This window comes from Ahaetulla prasina, chromosome 2 (assembly GCF_028640845.1).
Source record: "Ahaetulla prasina isolate Xishuangbanna chromosome 2, ASM2864084v1, whole genome shotgun sequence".
NCBI classification, from domain to species: domain Eukaryota; kingdom Metazoa; phylum Chordata; class Lepidosauria; order Squamata; family Colubridae; genus Ahaetulla; species Ahaetulla prasina.
The window spans coordinates 79,741,723-79,759,145 of record NC_080540.1 but is presented as its reverse complement, the minus strand read 5'-3'; the positions used below and the strand labels follow the sequence as shown (position 1 = coordinate 79,759,145).

Sequence of the window (17,423 nt, the reverse complement as noted above, 5' to 3'; positions counted from 1 at the left end):
TTCTCAGAGAAAATATCCATTTGTCTTTCTCACCTTCATGAAATGTGCATACATATTTTCTACCTAGAGAATAACTTTACAGCTAAACCTTGGTAAAATCAGTTACGCAACAGCAAGGCAGTGACTTCTAAACTAACAGAAGCCACCAATAAAGGTAAGATGCAATACAGTATAGCAATAGCACTTAGACTTAAATATTGCTCCATAATGTTTTACAGTCCTCTCTGAGCGGTTTACAGAGTCAGCATATTCCCTCCAACAATCTGGATTCTCATTTTACTGACCTTGGAAGGCTGGAAGGCTGAGTCAACCTTGAGTCAGTCAGGCTTGAACTCCTGGCTATGGGCAGAGTTAGCCTGCAATACTGCATCCTAATCCCTGAGCCACCACGGCTCATAACATCCAAGAAAGGAAGAAGCAACTTCTTGAATATTGGGGGACCTACTCCTAGCCATTTGCTCAAGAGCAGAGGAGGAATATCGGGAGCTACTTTACAATGACTCAGATTCAGGCAAAGTAGCAGCGGGAGAGCATGTGTCGCACATGGAAGAAGTTCCACCTTCAATCGTTGCCATCTCCAGATAAGCTGAACTTAATAAAGCCTTTGTGAGTATTCACAGTCAATACTGTGACCCTGGGCCACATGAACCAGTTGCCTGACTCTGACTCAGCATTAGGCCATTTTTGATATTCACAGCAGTGAAAAGGATTATTTACTACAATTTGAACAAAAGAATGCAGGCTTTAGAGAACTGTTTTTTAATCAAATGAATAGAAGGCAATAGGACAACTTCCTAGATTGTGGGACAAATTGGTTTCATCCAGCATAGCAGAGGAAAACTTCAATATGACTCTACCAGAGTACAGATGGCAGCTATTAACTCACACTTAACTACTTCTATTGTTCTACTTTTGGAAATTTGCTAGTGATAACTAGCTGAAAATGCACCTATTTATTCAAGCGGGACTGGACTGAAATTTTATTGGGGTATTTATGTTTTAAGATTTTAAATGGTTTTAAAATTTCGGCCACATTATAATATTTCTTTTTAACCTCTTTTTAATGTTTATATATTGAATTTTTACTTGGCTGTACACCGCCCTGAGTCCTCCAGGAGAAGGGCGGTATAAAAATCGAAATAAATAAAATAAATAAAATAATAAAAGAAGCCATTGCTAGGATTATGAAATCATATTTTACTGTGATCATTGTACTTTATACATCAAAATCCAGATAGCACTAAAAGCCCCAAAGGTGATTTTTCAAGAGGTAACTGGACTTTCTGATTTTTCTTTGAAGACGTTTCGCTTCTCATCCAAGAAGCTTCTTCAGCTCTGAAACATAAAGAAGGGACAAAAACAACTGTATTCGTTGTTGTTTTGTAAATGTATCCCATTCAGTGAAATAGAGAAAGTAATAAATTTGCAATCTTGGTTGTCTCCTCTTTTAAAAATGGCAAAACCATGCCTCTGGTTTTTTTTAAAAAAATAAAGACCAGATTAGAATAGAATAGAATAGAATTTTTTATTGGCCAAGTGTGATTGGACACACAAGGAATTTGTCTTGGTGCATATGCTCTCAGCGTACATAAAAGAAAAGATACGTTCATCAAGGTACAACATTTACAACACAATTGATGACCAATATATCAATATAAATCATAAGGATTGCCAGCAACAAGTTATAGTCATACAGTCATAAGTGGAAAGAGATTGGTGATGGGAACTATGAAACGATTAATAGTAGTGCAGATTCAGTAAATAGTCTGACAGTGTTGAGGGAATTATTTGTTTAGCAGAGTGATGGCCTTCGGGAAAAAACTGTTCTTGTGTCTAGTTGTTCTGGTGTGCAGTGCTCTATAGCGTCGTTTTGAGGGTAGGAGTTGAAACAGTTTATGTCCTGGATGCGAGGGGTCTGTAAATATTTTCACTGTCCTCTTCTTGATTCGTGCAGTATACAGGTCCTCAATGGAAGGCAAGTTGGTAGCAATTATTTTTTGTGCAGTTCTAATTCAAGAACTACTAAACCGAAAGTTTATAGAGGCAGCTTGAAAAGAGAAGCAGAAGATAACTTTCCTTCCTTTTGCAAGGCTGCTTTCCTTCTCCCTCTTTGCTTCTCTTGCAATTGCAACCACTGGTGCCAGTTGCTGCAATTCCTGTGTGCCTCTTGGTTAGTCAGACTTAGAAGAACTGTGCAGGGATTTTTTTCTGCCTGCAACTGGCATAACAAAGACCCTACATGCCATTCAAAAAATAAAATAAAAATGTCTTCATTACTGGTTCCTCTCTCCTCCCTTTCTAACACCACTCCCTTTTAACACAAGCCAATAAGATTGCTTCTAAGCACACTAGGCTTTCCCTGTCAGTATTCACGGGCTGCATGTAAATAGCAGGAGGAGGGAAGCGTTTGCATACGTAGAGCTTGGCTGAAAGATTCAAGTAGCAGGAAGGAGTGATGCTGCTCAATATAAACCAGAGAATATGGAAACGGGGTAAGAGCTGCTTTTTTGGCATTTTCATTTGGGATTGCAGAAGGGAAGGGAAAGGCTTTTACCTGAATCTCATTAACAATGGAGCTATACAGGAGTTGCCTAACCAGAGGATGCCGATTCACTAATGGAAACTTTGACTCCAAGGACAGTAGGTAGAAACAGCTCTGACTTTATAAAGTTGCAATTAAGTTATCAAAATTACAGTTTCAAATGGATATAAAGATAAGTTATCTGTGGAAGAAACAGCTTGGAGGCACATCCTTAAACCTCCTCAAAGATCCTAAAGTAGAATTCAAAGAGATTTGGCTCAAGGGCATATTTATTTTTACCTTTACAGATGCACTGTGCTACTGAAATTATTTGAGGCAAAAACTGAACACAGAGGCTTGCTAAACTGGTACCAAGCCTTAACAGGGCATGCTGAACAATAATTGCATGACTTTGTCACTTGGATGTTGTTGTTTTTCTGCAATGTACACAATTTTAGAAGACATTTTAAGTCTCGAAAAGAAGCCCATCCGATTTCAGTAATCCTTTCAACTGTCAGGTGTTCAAGACCATGCTCGGTGTGAATTTTATTTTGGCAGTCTGGACTGATCTTGGTGGCAGGAAAGAGTGAATTCCATCATTTCACAATGAGTCTGCTGACATTAACTCTATTTATCCTGGGGAAGCTGTTGGTACCGTTTGGCCTGGGTGTTCAAGTTAGCAACTTAAGCAGTGCTTCCACTTTCACAAGATGCCCTGAAGACTGTATCTGTACTGCTGATCTCCTGAGCTGTACCAGGAAAAACCTTCGGTATGTTCCAGTTACACTGCCTCCTACAACTATCACCTTGGATCTCAGCCACAATGCTATTGTTCATCTTCATGATTATTGCCTGACCACTTTACCACATCTTGAAACCTTTAGGATTAGCCACAACAAAATAAAAAACATCACTCAACGTGTGTTTCGCAATGCTACCTACCTTCTCTATCTGGATATGTCCTCCAACCATCTGCAAACTGTGGAAAAATACTACTTTGAAGACCTTGTGAACTTGAAAGAGCTTCTCCTTTACAATAACAAGATAGTGCAAGTAGATGAAAAAGCTTTCATGACATTAATCAATTTGCAAAAGATCTATCTAAGTTGGAATAGGCTAACAAAATTTCCATTTGAGTCTATTCAAAAACTTGAACATCCTTATCTAAGGACACTTGATCTTTCTGCCAACAACCTAAGCAGCATTCCTATTCAAGTCATAGCAACTTTGCCTACGTACATTAAAAATGGCTTATATTTTCACAATAACCCTGTGAATTGCGACTGCTCTCTCCAGGAGATGCTCCAGGAATGGAAACATCGTGGTTACAGTTCTGTGCGGGATTTCATAGAGGAGCATACTTGTAAAGCCTACCCCAATATGCTCTCTTTAATTAAGACCTTCAATTACAATAAATATTTTCGAATTTGTTCTTGGAACCAAAGGAAATTTGACATTCCAGAAGTGCTGTGCAGAGTGGGAGAATCCTTGGTAATAGACTGTAACACAAGCCTCCAAGAAGACAATACCACTACTTACAGGTGGATCTCCCCACGCCATGAATTATTCATGTATCCCAAGCACAGTGATCAGACACATCAACCTTTAAAAAATGGAAGCTTAAAGATCATAAATGCCAACCGGTCGTACTCGGGTGTTTATGAGTGCATAGCAATCAGTGATCTCCAGAAGATCAATGAAACATACGAAGTTAATGTGACAGTCCACTACTCCAAATTAGTGGAATCTTTCAGTACTAGCCTCACAACCCTCCTAGGGTGTATTGTAAGCTTGGTATTAGTGCTGATGTACCTGTACCTTACACCATGTTGTTGTTCTAAGTGCTGCAGGAAGCCTACAAGTCCCCCTCAAGACTGCAGTGCCCAATCCTCTATTCTTAGTACTACTCCACCGGTCACAGATGTAACAAATCGCAAGATCAGTGCAAACAAGCACGTTGTTTTTCTAGAGCCTATCAAGGAGAATCAGAATGGCAAGGTCAAGCTGGCTGTCACTGAAGATTTTGATGTGAAACCCCCCAAGCTCCTGAGACTTAAACTGGACTCGGAATCAATCGGTACAGCTTTTTCTAATCCCGTCATGTCGCCAGGAGATGCATAGCAAACCAACTCCAGAAAGCCTTTCTTAGTAGATGGTTGAGATGGGAGAAAAAAACCCTGTTTCCATCCTGGGAGGAAGAGAGAAGACAAAATAGATTCATGAAGGATTTCCTCACCACACTCTATAGAGGATTTTTAAAAATGTTCTTTGGATGGAGGAGGATGAATCTTACATCTTATGTTATCTCCCCCACTAATTCCTGTCCAATTGCTCCAGTTGTCTTAGGCATGGAAATGAAAAGCAACTCTTTTTGAGCAAAGAAAGGAATAATTGTTCTCTGCACATCCCAAATGATTGCCGCATGCTTCGTTCTCAAGATAATAGAATGTTCTAGAAGGTTATCTTCTCCCCTTAGAAAACTGCTGTGGAATATAAACTTGTGTTGTGGCTTTGACTTTTAGAGAACAAAGTTTTTACTATATAACAAGGCTGTTGTCATCTTTGCAGAAGACCCAAGTGCCTCATATAACCACATTGAGACCCTTTCTTACTTGCTCCGAAATTGCTCTAACTAGCCACTGCTTCAAACATCGAACATTTGTGAAAATAAATTCCTGAATCCACTATTTCTACCATCTGCACTGCTTAAAAGAAGTTAGCATAAAAACAAACTGAAGCAATGTTCCCTTTTAGAAAGGAAACAAGCACTGCCCCAGATGACCATACTTGGATATGTGCAGTTAGTCCAGTAAGTAAAATTGATTGAATGCCTAGATTATTTTAATAAATAGCTTTATTTTACTGAAACTAAATATGCTGGCTAAGATTTAAAAGTTCTATGTTCTAAATGTCTGTTTTAATTGCTAATTTGTTTCCAAGCTGCATTCCCTAATGCAACCAGCAGAATCACAGCTAAGATAAACAGATTGGATATGTTGTTGTTTTTTATCATTTCAGTGACAAACAAAAATCCATGCCTGAAAATAATATTTAGTTTACCCTTAAAAGGCAAACATTCTCCTTGGAATTGGAAATACAAAACAATTATAGTCAGTCAAAGTTAAAAAAGACACTATTTTAGAAACAATGCTGCTGCTATTTTCTTTTGTGTACAGTGAGATTACGATTGACACAAATACTGCCCCAGATTGCATATATTTTTATATGAATTAAGGAGTAGATATCTAGCACTGCCACTCAAAGATAGAATGTCCTTTTCATTCATCTGTTGCCATAGAACAGTCATAAAAGATGCATTTGATCTTAGAATTATACCTAGGACCCATCTGTGTCATACTCAAGTTTATTATCATGTAATGCAAGACTTAGATGAACAAACTTTCCAGCTTCTTTCTCCTTCAGAAGGGCAAATTTGGTTGAGAAAGTACTATTTTGGTAGTAATTGTAATCCATAATAAGAAAAGGTATGGCAGACTCTTGAATTGCATTTAAATAAAAGTTTATTCTATTTTTATTTTTAAAAATAAACATTTACATTTGAAAGTGTCGCTATATCGTTATATTGTGGGACAGAGCTGGCTTTATATTATCTGGTCATCTGATAAAATAAAACTCCCTGCACAATAAGCCAGTTTGTCTGATCTCAATTAATATATATATGAATTCTTCTAAAGTCAGTATAAATGTGAAGGTATCTTCTGGCCAGCAACTTGTTTATTTCTAGAGAGTTAATAGAAAAATCAGGAGAGGAGAGCTAATGCCTCAAATCCCTATTCTGAAAGTGGTCAGCTACCATTTTTGTTGACGTAGGGTTACTTACTTCCAAATTTGAATCAACTGTTATTTTTCAGGGGAACAAGGCTAAAGCTCAAACTTTTTTTCTAATTCCTCCCTTATGATATTGTATATTTTATAATTTGTTTTGTATTTTAAAGCCTTAAAACTATTAACATTTATTAATAAAAATCCTTAATTATGTTTTTTCTATCTTTTTTTTAAAAAATTCAATAGCAAATCTTAGGTATATTCCTGGCTACAGGACTCTGCATGAATAACAATTTATGCCTGGGAAATACCTGAACTTGGACTGTCTTGAACCTCTATAGAAAGCCTTTTCAATGCTGTGGTTTCTAAGGACATTATATCTGAGCCTTCAAGAATCAAGCTTGAAATATACAGAGAACCACCATCAAAACTGCTTTCAGTCAACACAAAATTTTTGCAAGGGGAAGCAATAAACTTACATCAGGCCCTATTGCATGGGTTTCTGCAGGGAAAGCAAGAGAGGGGCAAATGGTAACATATGTGAGGGGTCCTCTCTTACCTGAGTTTGGTTTTTTTTGCAGATGTTTCATTACCCAAACTAGGTAACATCATCAGTGCCAATAAGGAATGGGATTTCCTCTCAGATTATACTTATAGCGGCTCTCCCTGTCAGGGTTGGTGAAAGTGATCTTAATGGTTCTTTGGTTGGGCTGTTTGCTTGTTTGGCAGTTCCTTGATTTGGGCATTGTTTACTTATTAGTCTGATGTTAACCTTGATGTTAATCTACACTCCTCTGGATGTTGATTGCTAGTGGGAAGGAATTTTGGTCTTTTTCTTCCCTTTTTGGCTTGTTCACTCTCTCTTTTGCACAGTATCTAAATGTTGTTTATATCTATGTGACTCTTCATGGCCTGGCTTCCAGAAATTCTGTACTATTTTTGGACTTGGCTTGGTCTAGGATAGTCAGTTTTCTAGTTGAAACTATGATTAAGTCTGTCCATGTGTTGTGAAATTAAAGATTTTTCAACATGTCTTCTGATGATGTTACCTAGTTTGTGTAATGAAATGTCTGAAAGAAAACAACCAAGCTCAGAAGGACCCTCATTTTAGCTCTGAAGTACAAATATTCTCCTTTATTGATAATATATGTATTATCATTTCTGATGGCACAGTTAGTTGTCAGGCATCCTGATGCAAATATATAATTGCATCATTTGTGTGATTACATCATTACACAGGTGTCATCATTTTGGCATCACAGTTTGCTGTGTACATTGCTGGCATTACTAATATATGTAGATATATTTTAGCCCTTAATAGAACAAAAAAAAATGTGTGGGGGGTGGGGAGGGGGAAGCTGAGCAGTTGACATCAAAGTTCCCAGATAAAGCACACTCTTTACTGGTTTAGCCTTCTCCTTGAAGTGGGGTGCACTTACGCCCCTTTCAAGAAAGAAAGCACAACACTCCATTTCTTGATCCAGCTGTACTACAGAGAATTTTCAAGGTCTTTCTGAATTAGAACAGCCAAGGTCTGTGGTTGTGTGTATTAAAGGAACCTTCTACAAGGGTACCTGAAACAAGACAACAGGTTGTAAAATTCAGTGTCTTTATATTTTATTCGGTGTACTTAAGCCTATAGTGCATTGTGGAATTTGGAGCTGAAATTGATTTCTTAAAATGTTGATCCTTTATGAAAAAGCAGAATGTGTTTGCTGAAGGATCAAAAACCAGGAAACATTGGTGATCTAAAGTACATAATTTCTATTGCATTTCCAAATATTTATTATTTTACAGGCCATGAGTCATTGCCAAATTATTCAAAATAAAATAATTTATTTCCAAAACTTAAACAATGGTTTTCAGAATTTATTTTGAGGGTAAAGTACACACTGCTTCTGAAAAATGCATGCCATTCTGATTATAAAACAGAAATAAGTCTCCAAAAACATGTAATCAGGGAAGAGGTGATGTATTGAACATTCGTTTAGCTTCCTTCCATGTATATAATCCTATAATGGAGAGGGGGAACCTGTCAGCTTTCAGGTCTTGCTAAGCAATAATTCTCAGGATCCCTCACCATTAGTGATGCTAGATAGTCACTGGTCTGGTTAATCTGTAAAATTTGGAGGATCAGAGATTCTTTTTTCCCCATTCCAATTGTCTAGATATTCTAAATATTCCCAGAAGGGGCTTTCAACTTTATATTTACTTTATTTATTTAACAAATATATAGTCACCCAGCTACAATGGGACTTCCTTGCTGATCAAACAATAAAATGCATTGTGAAATCAGTTAAAAGAATGAAGTCGACATGATGGCAATAACACCTTACTAAATGTCCCATACATATACATCACATCCTCCATCCATTAATATCCTAGATCTAGTACCTGCCAGAAAAGTAAGATTTTCATGTCCTTTTATGAAATATATGATATTCTGCTTAGCTTCAGTAATTATTCAAACTCTTGGCAAAGTGCAGGATTATGTAAAAGACAAGCCCGATTTCTATCAATCATGTGTTACTGAACCTATGAAGCCACAATGTTTGATTTTTAACCGGCTTTGAGTCACCTGCTTATCTGGCTTTGAGAACACAGAATAGTGAAAGTTCATTGTGATTTTTAGGACACATAATAAGAATTAAAATATTGGGCCTTAGACAGCTAATCACAATAGAATACATTTTATTCAGTTCTTAACTCTCTAAACAACTTTACTTTCACGCTTACACTTACTTCTCACAATTGATACGTCACAGTGTTGTTGTCAGTTATTTCACTGTGTTTGCTAATTGATGGAATTCATTTATGAGATGGTTAATTGAATTTTAATACCCATGGGGTGGTATGGCAAGAAAATAATTATATTATTAAAGTATATCTTTAGAATTCACTGACTATATTCAAGTCAAAGATGCATTCCCTGGGAAAGAAAGTTTGGCGGCACAAATTTTAGTGGGCTAGCTAGGGATTGTTACTGTATTCCTGGCAGGGAAAATAAAAACTGCAAAGGATTATTACTTAGTTATCTTTTGAAAAAGACAATTGAGTTGAAACTGAAAAAATAAAATAATACCCTCCTCAAGACCTGCAAAGATCTTACATTCTTTTAAAATATTTTTCTTAAAAGATCTTGGTGAAAAAGAAATAACTTTCTTAAAATCAAACAGGCTGTGCCTCTGAGGAGAAAAGGAAATGCTGCAGTTTCTCCCCGGCTATTTATTTTGTTTTCTTTGAAACACATTCAAACTCAGTGGGTCAAGCCCTAAAGATATTCTTCTAGGATCCAGAATTATATCTTACTGTGTTTTTATCTTAATTTCTGCTTCTTGAGTCCAGTGACTACCATACAATTATTATTTTTTAAATCTTTTATGTAAAAAGGGGAAAAAAGAAAACAAGATTAGAGAAGAAAATTATACGTGTGGGGGGGGGGCATGCGTGCGTGTGTATGTGTACAGTAGTCCTCAAGTTACGACCACAATTGAGCCCAAAATTTATGTTGCTAAGTGAAACATTTGTTAAGTGAGTTTGCCCCATTTTATGACTTTTCTTGCCACAGCTAACTGAATCACTGCATTTGTTAAGTTAGTAACATGGTTACTAGTAACATGGTTAGGTGAATCTGGCTTCCCCATTGACTTTACTTGTCAGAAGGTCACAAAAGCTGATCACATGACTCCAGGACACTGCAACCGCCATAAATATGAATCAGTTGCCAAACATCTGAATTTTGATCATGTGACCATAGGGATGCTGCAATGGTTGTAAGTGTGAAAAAACTTATGTCACTTTTTTTCAATGTGGTTGTAACTTTGAATGGTCACTAAATGAACTGTTGTAAGTCGAGGATTAGCTCTCTCTCTCTCTCTCTCTCTCTCTCTCTCTGTGTTTGTGTATACACATACATACATACATACATATACATAAACATACACACAGTTACATACACACAGTACCTAACTTTTAAATGCATTATTAAACCCTGCCTATACTGTTATTCATTTATTTATTAATTCACTCATTCATTCATTTCTATAGCCATTCATCTCAATCAATGACTCTGGGTAGCTTACCATTAAAATATATATATTACAATTAAAACATTAAAACATTTTAAAACAATAGAAAACAATAAAAGCATCCAAAATAAATATATTTAGCAGCTGAGATACTTGGACAGTCAGCAATACAGCCGCAAAATGAGGCCCTTAACACATTGATCAAGTCTTTCATTATGCTGATAGACAGTTTGTAAGGAGAAAGCAAACACATACTTGCAATCCAAGATTGTAAATCTGGAGTCATTTTGCCTTTCCCAGATTGAAAAATAATATTTTTGCTACCTCCCATGTTCAAGAAATCCATAAGTCTATGGTTATAAATTCCAGGGTTTGGGTATATAATTCAAAGTACAAAGTACTGATGCTGTAATGAAATGCTGGATTTGTAACAACAAAAATGGGACGAGGCTATTTGATATTAATAACTGTCTCATCACTCATCCTACATTTCAAATATAATTGGACAACAGCTAAACCTTTTAAAATATTATCTCAGCAGAGCAAAAACATGAAAACATCATTTTTTTCCCTGAATGAATTTTATTTTTTATTTCATCAAATACACACCTAATAGCCTTTAAGATTTTTAGCCGTTGATTTCTTAACATGGGACATTACAATTATTTAACAGTTCTTGAAACTAGTTAATATACACTTTGGTAGTGCTATTTAATTGTTCATTAAAAATACTGCAGATTTGGAATAAAACAAGATACATCCCAATGCCAACAGATGCTCAGGAATTTTAGACATGATTAATACATCAGAACCAAACTCTGAAATCAAGAGGTGTTTTAATAAAATATACTGCCATTTTCCTAATTTCCAAATTCCTCTTGCGTATCTTTTAAAATGAACCGATAAGCTGATGTTAAATGTTGTCCATGAATTCAAGTAAATAAATAAATGACATTGGACAACCATTTGTCTGAAATGGTATAGGGTTTCTTGCTTGAGCATGGGATTGGGCTAGAAGACCTAGAAGGTCCCTTCCAGCTGTGTTCTGTTATTCTGACCTACATTTTTCAAACAGGCACTACTCAGGGTATAACTTATGTATTGTAGTTAAGTAACAAGAATGGCTCTGAAGGTCAGAGGGAAGATCTGCTACCAAGGCAACAATCAGATAAATGAGATTTGAGGGGGGTGGATGGGTTTGCAAGAAAGTGGTTTTTGAAAATGCCTCAGACAGTCCCCTCCCCAATTCTCATGAAGATAAAAAAGCGAAGTAAGTTCAGACTTGCAAGATTCTGTTAATACAGCTGTTCTAACAAAAGTGCTTTCTTAGTCTGATATGATTTATAGGGCTAGCAATTCATCATGAGATTAAGGGCTGAAATTACACCAATGTCCCAATATCTTCCAAATGTGCTTTGCCATTTTTCATGTAAGAAATACATAAAACTACAGCTAAAAATGGAGCTAAGTTGCCCTTGCCATGATGTCAAAGAGCTCATACAATAACTTTCTAATTGTGTTTATAGTGATTTTTTTTTTCAATTCATGACATTTATTTCATAGACAAATTGAAGTAAAAATTTGTATCCAACAATAAAACTGGAGGTCAGGAAAATTAAAAACTCAATTATCACATGACAGTTGTTATTTGGATAAAGAAAATTAGAGGTTGTTCTGCTCATTAAAAAAAAATCTTAGTATCAATTCTTCTTAAAGAAGATATTAGCGTGTGTGTGTATATGTGTGTGTGTGTGTGTTAAAGAAGATATATATATATATATAAAAACTTCAACCAAAAACTGTCTACCATTGACCTCACCCCATTCCTAAGAGGTCTATAAGGAGCGTGCATAAGAGCACAAACGTGCCTACTGTTCCTGTCCTACTGTTTCCTTTCATTATATCCAATTTATATAGTTATTACATGCTTATACATGCTTATGTTATATAGTTGCTTCATGCTTATGCTTATGTATGCTGTTATGGCAAAATAAAATTAAAAAATATATTCATTTTTATAACATTTATATTTATATAAATATATTTATTTACTGTTATATATTTATAACAGTTACATTTATAACATCTTTTCCTATACATTTAGGATTTTAACTATTTCTATTTATCTGAAAATTTAAAAGGTGACACATTTACATCCACTTGAAAATCTCCTTTAAATAACTACTATGAGATATTTCAAATACAAACAATTAAAAAAAACCACTACTATACTTCTGGGGAAGCAATGGCAATGGAGCCAACAACCAGGTGGTAAATGGACTGGTTTCTCGTAATTTCTCTCTGGACAAGGAAAGGACATGGACAACAGATTTAATGCTCTGGAAGCTGAGGGATCCCCATCTTTGCCCCAGCTGCTGTGCCTTCAAAAGGATACTGGGTTCATATATTTCCTTTCGTGGCCCTGTTGGAAGTTGCTTATTAACTGCTGTTTGTCTATAAAGCAACTTCAGAATGACAAATTTCATACACCAGGTGAGTCCTCTTTAATTAATTAATTTATTTATTTATTCATATTTTTATACCGCCCTATCTCTCTAGGGACTCAGGGCGGTGTACAGCCATCTAAAAACAACATAAATATACACAGTAAAATATTAATCTAAAAAACTTATTAAATAGGCCGAATATTTAAAATAGACATAAATAATAAAACCCCAAGTTAAAACCAAATCTAAAATTTAAACAATTAAAATTTAAGAATCTAGTCCAGTCCTGCGCAAATAAATAGATGTGTCTTAAGCTCGCAGCGGAAGGTCCGAAGGTCAGGTAATCCTTGTTAAAGAAATTTTATGCAAGTTTAAGGACTTAAACTATTTTGGAATAAACAGCAAAAGGGTGATTAGAACATCGATTTTTGAAAGTTATAAATGAACGATGTGGCAAGATGGATTTAAAATAAGATTTTGAAATTAATTACAAGAATCTTTCCTGTGGGAAAATATTGTTGCTTCAAATTTTATTTTTAGTTTTTCCCATGGGAAAATTCTGATGACCAGGCGATTTAAGATCAAGATTCAAGATTATAAAAGCAAAGAAATATAAAGTTGGTTTATTTGTTCAGGGTTAAAACATATGTTTAGATAATTCTTATGGATTTTTGTCAGTCAGGACCAAATGATAAAGCTTTAAAGATTTGTTTATAGACAAAATAGGGGAAGAAGAGATATTTTGTTTTATTTTTAGACAAAGTAATATTTACTACATTAAAAGTAAAATTATAGCTAGTTATTTGATTAAGGTTCAACTATGTATGTTGTTATTCTGGTAACTCTTAATAGACTTTTGCTGATTAGGATTAAATAATGAAGTTTTAAAAATTGGGTTATAGATAAAGAGATGATATATGGAAAGAGCTTTTGCTGAAGTATCAAAGAAGGTGATAAGTTACTGTACCAACAATTTTTTGTACTATATTTTTTTACTTTTTCTACTATATATCTATATATATAAAAGCGAAAACCACTCAGGCTGTAATCACAAAATCTCCAGAACCATAAAGCCTACAAACTTGAAATTTGCCACATATGTTCCTCTTGGCTTCTAGGTGCTAAAAAAGGATTTTTTGAAATTACCATCAGGGAATTAGTATTTCCTATATTATGATTAACATGCTTTGATGCTAAGGAGTTCTATTTCCCCTCCCCACCTGTTATTAACAATTATTAACAGTAACAGAGTTGGAAGGGACCTTGGAGGTCATCTAGTCCAACCCTCTGCTCACACAGGAGACCTATACTAGGGATTCGAACTGCCAAAGCTTTCTGATCAACAAGCTCAGCATCTTAGCTACTGAGTCACCTAACCAGGCTGAAAAGAAATCTGTTCCAAATGCAAAACACAAGCAGAAGAGAGGAGTTTCACTTTCAGTTTTACTTTCACAGCAGGAAGCAGCTTTAATACAGAATACTTGAGCTAAGCCACAGCCAGGCTCCTTCCTGTCTCCTTCTTGCTCACATAGCAAATACTGTTTCATTTTCCAAACAGCCCTCTGATGATAAGGAATTCTACTCCCCCTCCCCACCTGAAGAGAAATCTGTTCCAAATGCAACACACAAGCAGAGGAGACGAGTTTTACTTTCAGTTTTACTTTCACAATAGCAACCAGGAGATAGGATAGGGGAGGCTTCTGTGGGGCAAGCCTGAACAAGAGAAGGGGATAGGATAGGGGATGCTTCTGTGGGCAAGGCTGAAGGAGAGAAGGGGAGAGGCCAATCATAACTACTCATTAATTTTCAAGCTGTAAGTGTTGATTTATCAAGCCTGATAACATAGTTTCGTAGCGAAGCATGGATATCCAGTTAGTACTATTATATATATCAACTATATATCTTCTGCTTCATTCTTTTTTCTTTTTACTCTTATATTTTTCTTAGTTTCTATTAGTTTTTTATCTTTGTAACTGTAAACTTTAATAAAATTATTATTAAGAAATATTCCAACTACTATGAGTGTCTACAGAAACATTAGAATCTTAAGTACGTAAGACTTTGATTAACTGAATAACCTGATGACTACTTTTGCAAAATAACATTACTTTTGATAAAATGAATATGTTACTCGACAGTGAGATGGGCAGGATATAACTTTATTAAAATAATGAATAAATATCAACGACATCAGCATATAATAACAGTCTGCATTCATCTATTCCCACAGTTATGCCCGAACCGTTTTCCATTTATCTTAATAAAGCAGGCCAATGGTATCAGTATCAAATTAAAAGACATAAAAGGACTCCTGGATTCCACAAGATATGCTGATAGGTAAAAATATTGTTCTACTTATAATAATCCTAGCAAAAGGAGTTATAGCTTGGCCAAGTTAATTTTTTTTAAAAAGGGAATCAATATAAAGGCAAGACGTATTTCAGAGATTTCTACTTTACCTACAGAAAATTACCTTTGAAGAAAACTATAGGGCCGAGATGGTGAATCTATGGCACGCATGCTGGAAGTGGCACGCAGAACAATCTCTCTGGGCATGCCAGCTCTTCTGGTTTCTGGTGTGCATGTGCATATGAAGACCAGCTGGTCTTCATGCGCGCAGGAGTGCCAAAGACTGGAAGAGCAGCTCCCTGGCACAACAGCGTGCGCTGGGAAGCCAAGCTTCTGATTTCCGGGGCGCACATGCACACCGGCCAGCTGGTCCTCGTGCGTGCATGCATGCCAGAAACCAGAAGACCGGAAACTGGAAGCTCAGCTTCCCAGAGAAGGCATGTACGCCGGGGAACTGCTCTTCCGGTTTCTGGTGCTCTCCTGCACACAAGTGCTCCCGTTTCGGCACTCAGTGCCGAAAAGTTTCACTGACACTGCTACAGGGCAACGATTAGAGAAATGTGTGTTAAGCCCAGGAAATGAAGACATTTAGAAAGTTAAGATGACTACCCCTTAAGTCTTGAATTTAAGAGGGACGAAAGGGAAAACATAGACTAGCTTTCAAGATTCTATTACTGTATCCTATATTATATTTTATTAGTATATTAATAAAGTTCCAGAGTCTTTCCTGCAGAGTCTTTCACCTGACTTACCTCAAAGCGCTCACATCACCATATAAAAGGCATCTTCTGTATTGAAAAAACCACCAATGTGCATTTCATTTTTTCTGAATGTATATCCAGAATGTCATTTAGTAATTTAATATTATCGGATGCTTGGCAATCTTTTCCAAAGATTGTGCAGAATAGATAATCAAATATATCCCCTGTCATCTATAGGGTAGAACCAATGTCAATATTTTTGCATTGATATTTGCAAGATATTTGACCAATGACTTGCAATCAGCCCATGAAATCTCAATGATGTATCTTATTAAAAAAAGCTCTATATCTCAGCCCAAACCTTTCCATTGCCAATGGAATTTGTCCAAAGGTTCTGATTCATATGTAGAATCCCAATATCACATTTGAAGAGATACACAGATCATTTGTTTTACTCTACTGTAATGCTATGGCCTAACAACTGTGGTCAAAGAACTATATGAAGACAATGAGATAAGATTTCTAAAACTAAATAATGGATATATGCAGTATTTGGCCAAAGACAATAGGAACTTGAGAAGAACAGCAGGCTGAGCAGTATTCATGGTGTTAGTTTCACAACTCAGTTCTCTGTCAAAATAATAGTAATAAATATATGTTAAAAAGTAATCATCTTTTTCCTACTTCTGCATATTTATTCATAAAAACATTCAGATTTTAAAAAAATGATGTTATCTTATTATGGTTGATTGTTGCTGAATAAGTTACGTATAGAAATGATTGGAAAGTGACCAAAGTCACAGATTAACAGGGAAATTTATCTGAATTTGATACGAGTTAGTTATTTACAAATTATAGCATTAATGTAACAGTCCTTAAAACTCTGATCTTTAAATAAAAAATGCACAACTTTGGTTGGCCTGAGGCCCGCTTATTTGTTTATTTAATTCAGTTTAATTTGTATAACTGTCCATCTCAACAAAGTGACCCTGGATAGCTAACAATAACTAAAAATAACAACACACATACTGTATTGCTGGCAGCTGAAATAAAGAATACATAGCCCTCACAGGCACTGACATTCTGATCACCACCACCCCATGCCTAGGAATACAGCCATGTTTTCAAGACCTTATGAAAGACCAACAGGGTGGGGACCAAGCTAAACTTAGATGGGTGGGTGATGTTCTATAGTCCTCACACACTTTGTCAAATGTTATACTCTAGAAGAAAGAAAGACCAAGAGCTCCTCTTCTGGGAGGTTGAGGGAGTAAGTCTGACTACAGCTCAATGGTTTCTCAGCAGCCCAGCTACACTGAAGATTCTTGACAATAGGGAAAGGGTTTAGTTGTATGTGCCTTTGAGTCAAGTGTTCACTCCTGGCAAATGTGGTTTTCTTGGCCAGATTTCAGAAGTTGTTTGCCATCGACTGCTTCCTAGGGCTGAGAGAGTGTGACTGCCCAAAAATCACCTAGCTGGTTTTATGCCTCAGGCAGAACAAACTCATGATCTCCTGGCTTTTAAGCTGGGTGCTATAACTCAGTGCTTTCCTAACTTTTTCCTTCATTACCCAAAACCACTTATCAGAAAG

At 36.1% G+C, this 17,423-nt stretch overlaps 2 protein-coding genes across 3 annotated transcripts in view; one reads left to right on the top strand and one right to left on the bottom strand.

Annotated features, from left to right (window-relative positions):
- The window catches only part of AMIGO3 (adhesion molecule with Ig like domain 3), a 245,955-nt gene extending 237,416 nt beyond the window's left edge, over positions 1-8,539 (top strand). Inside the window, exons 2-4 of one of the 2 annotated variants that reach the window (XM_058172726.1) lie at positions 1,615-2,492; positions 2,830-5,330; positions 6,554-8,539. In XM_058172726.1, coding sequence (XP_058028709.1) covers positions 3,128-4,642 — 1,515 coding nt within the window. In that variant the 5' untranslated portion in view covers positions 1,615-2,492; positions 2,830-3,127 and the 3' untranslated portion in view covers positions 4,643-5,330; positions 6,554-8,539. Of the gene's footprint in view, positions 1-1,614; positions 5,331-6,553 lie in introns of both variants that reach the window. The other variant, XM_058172725.1, reaches the window with a different exon arrangement.
- Positions 1-17,423, bottom strand: part of RNF123 (ring finger protein 123) — a 102,749-nt gene that overhangs the window by 15,153 nt on the left and 70,173 nt on the right. The window lies entirely within an intron of this gene.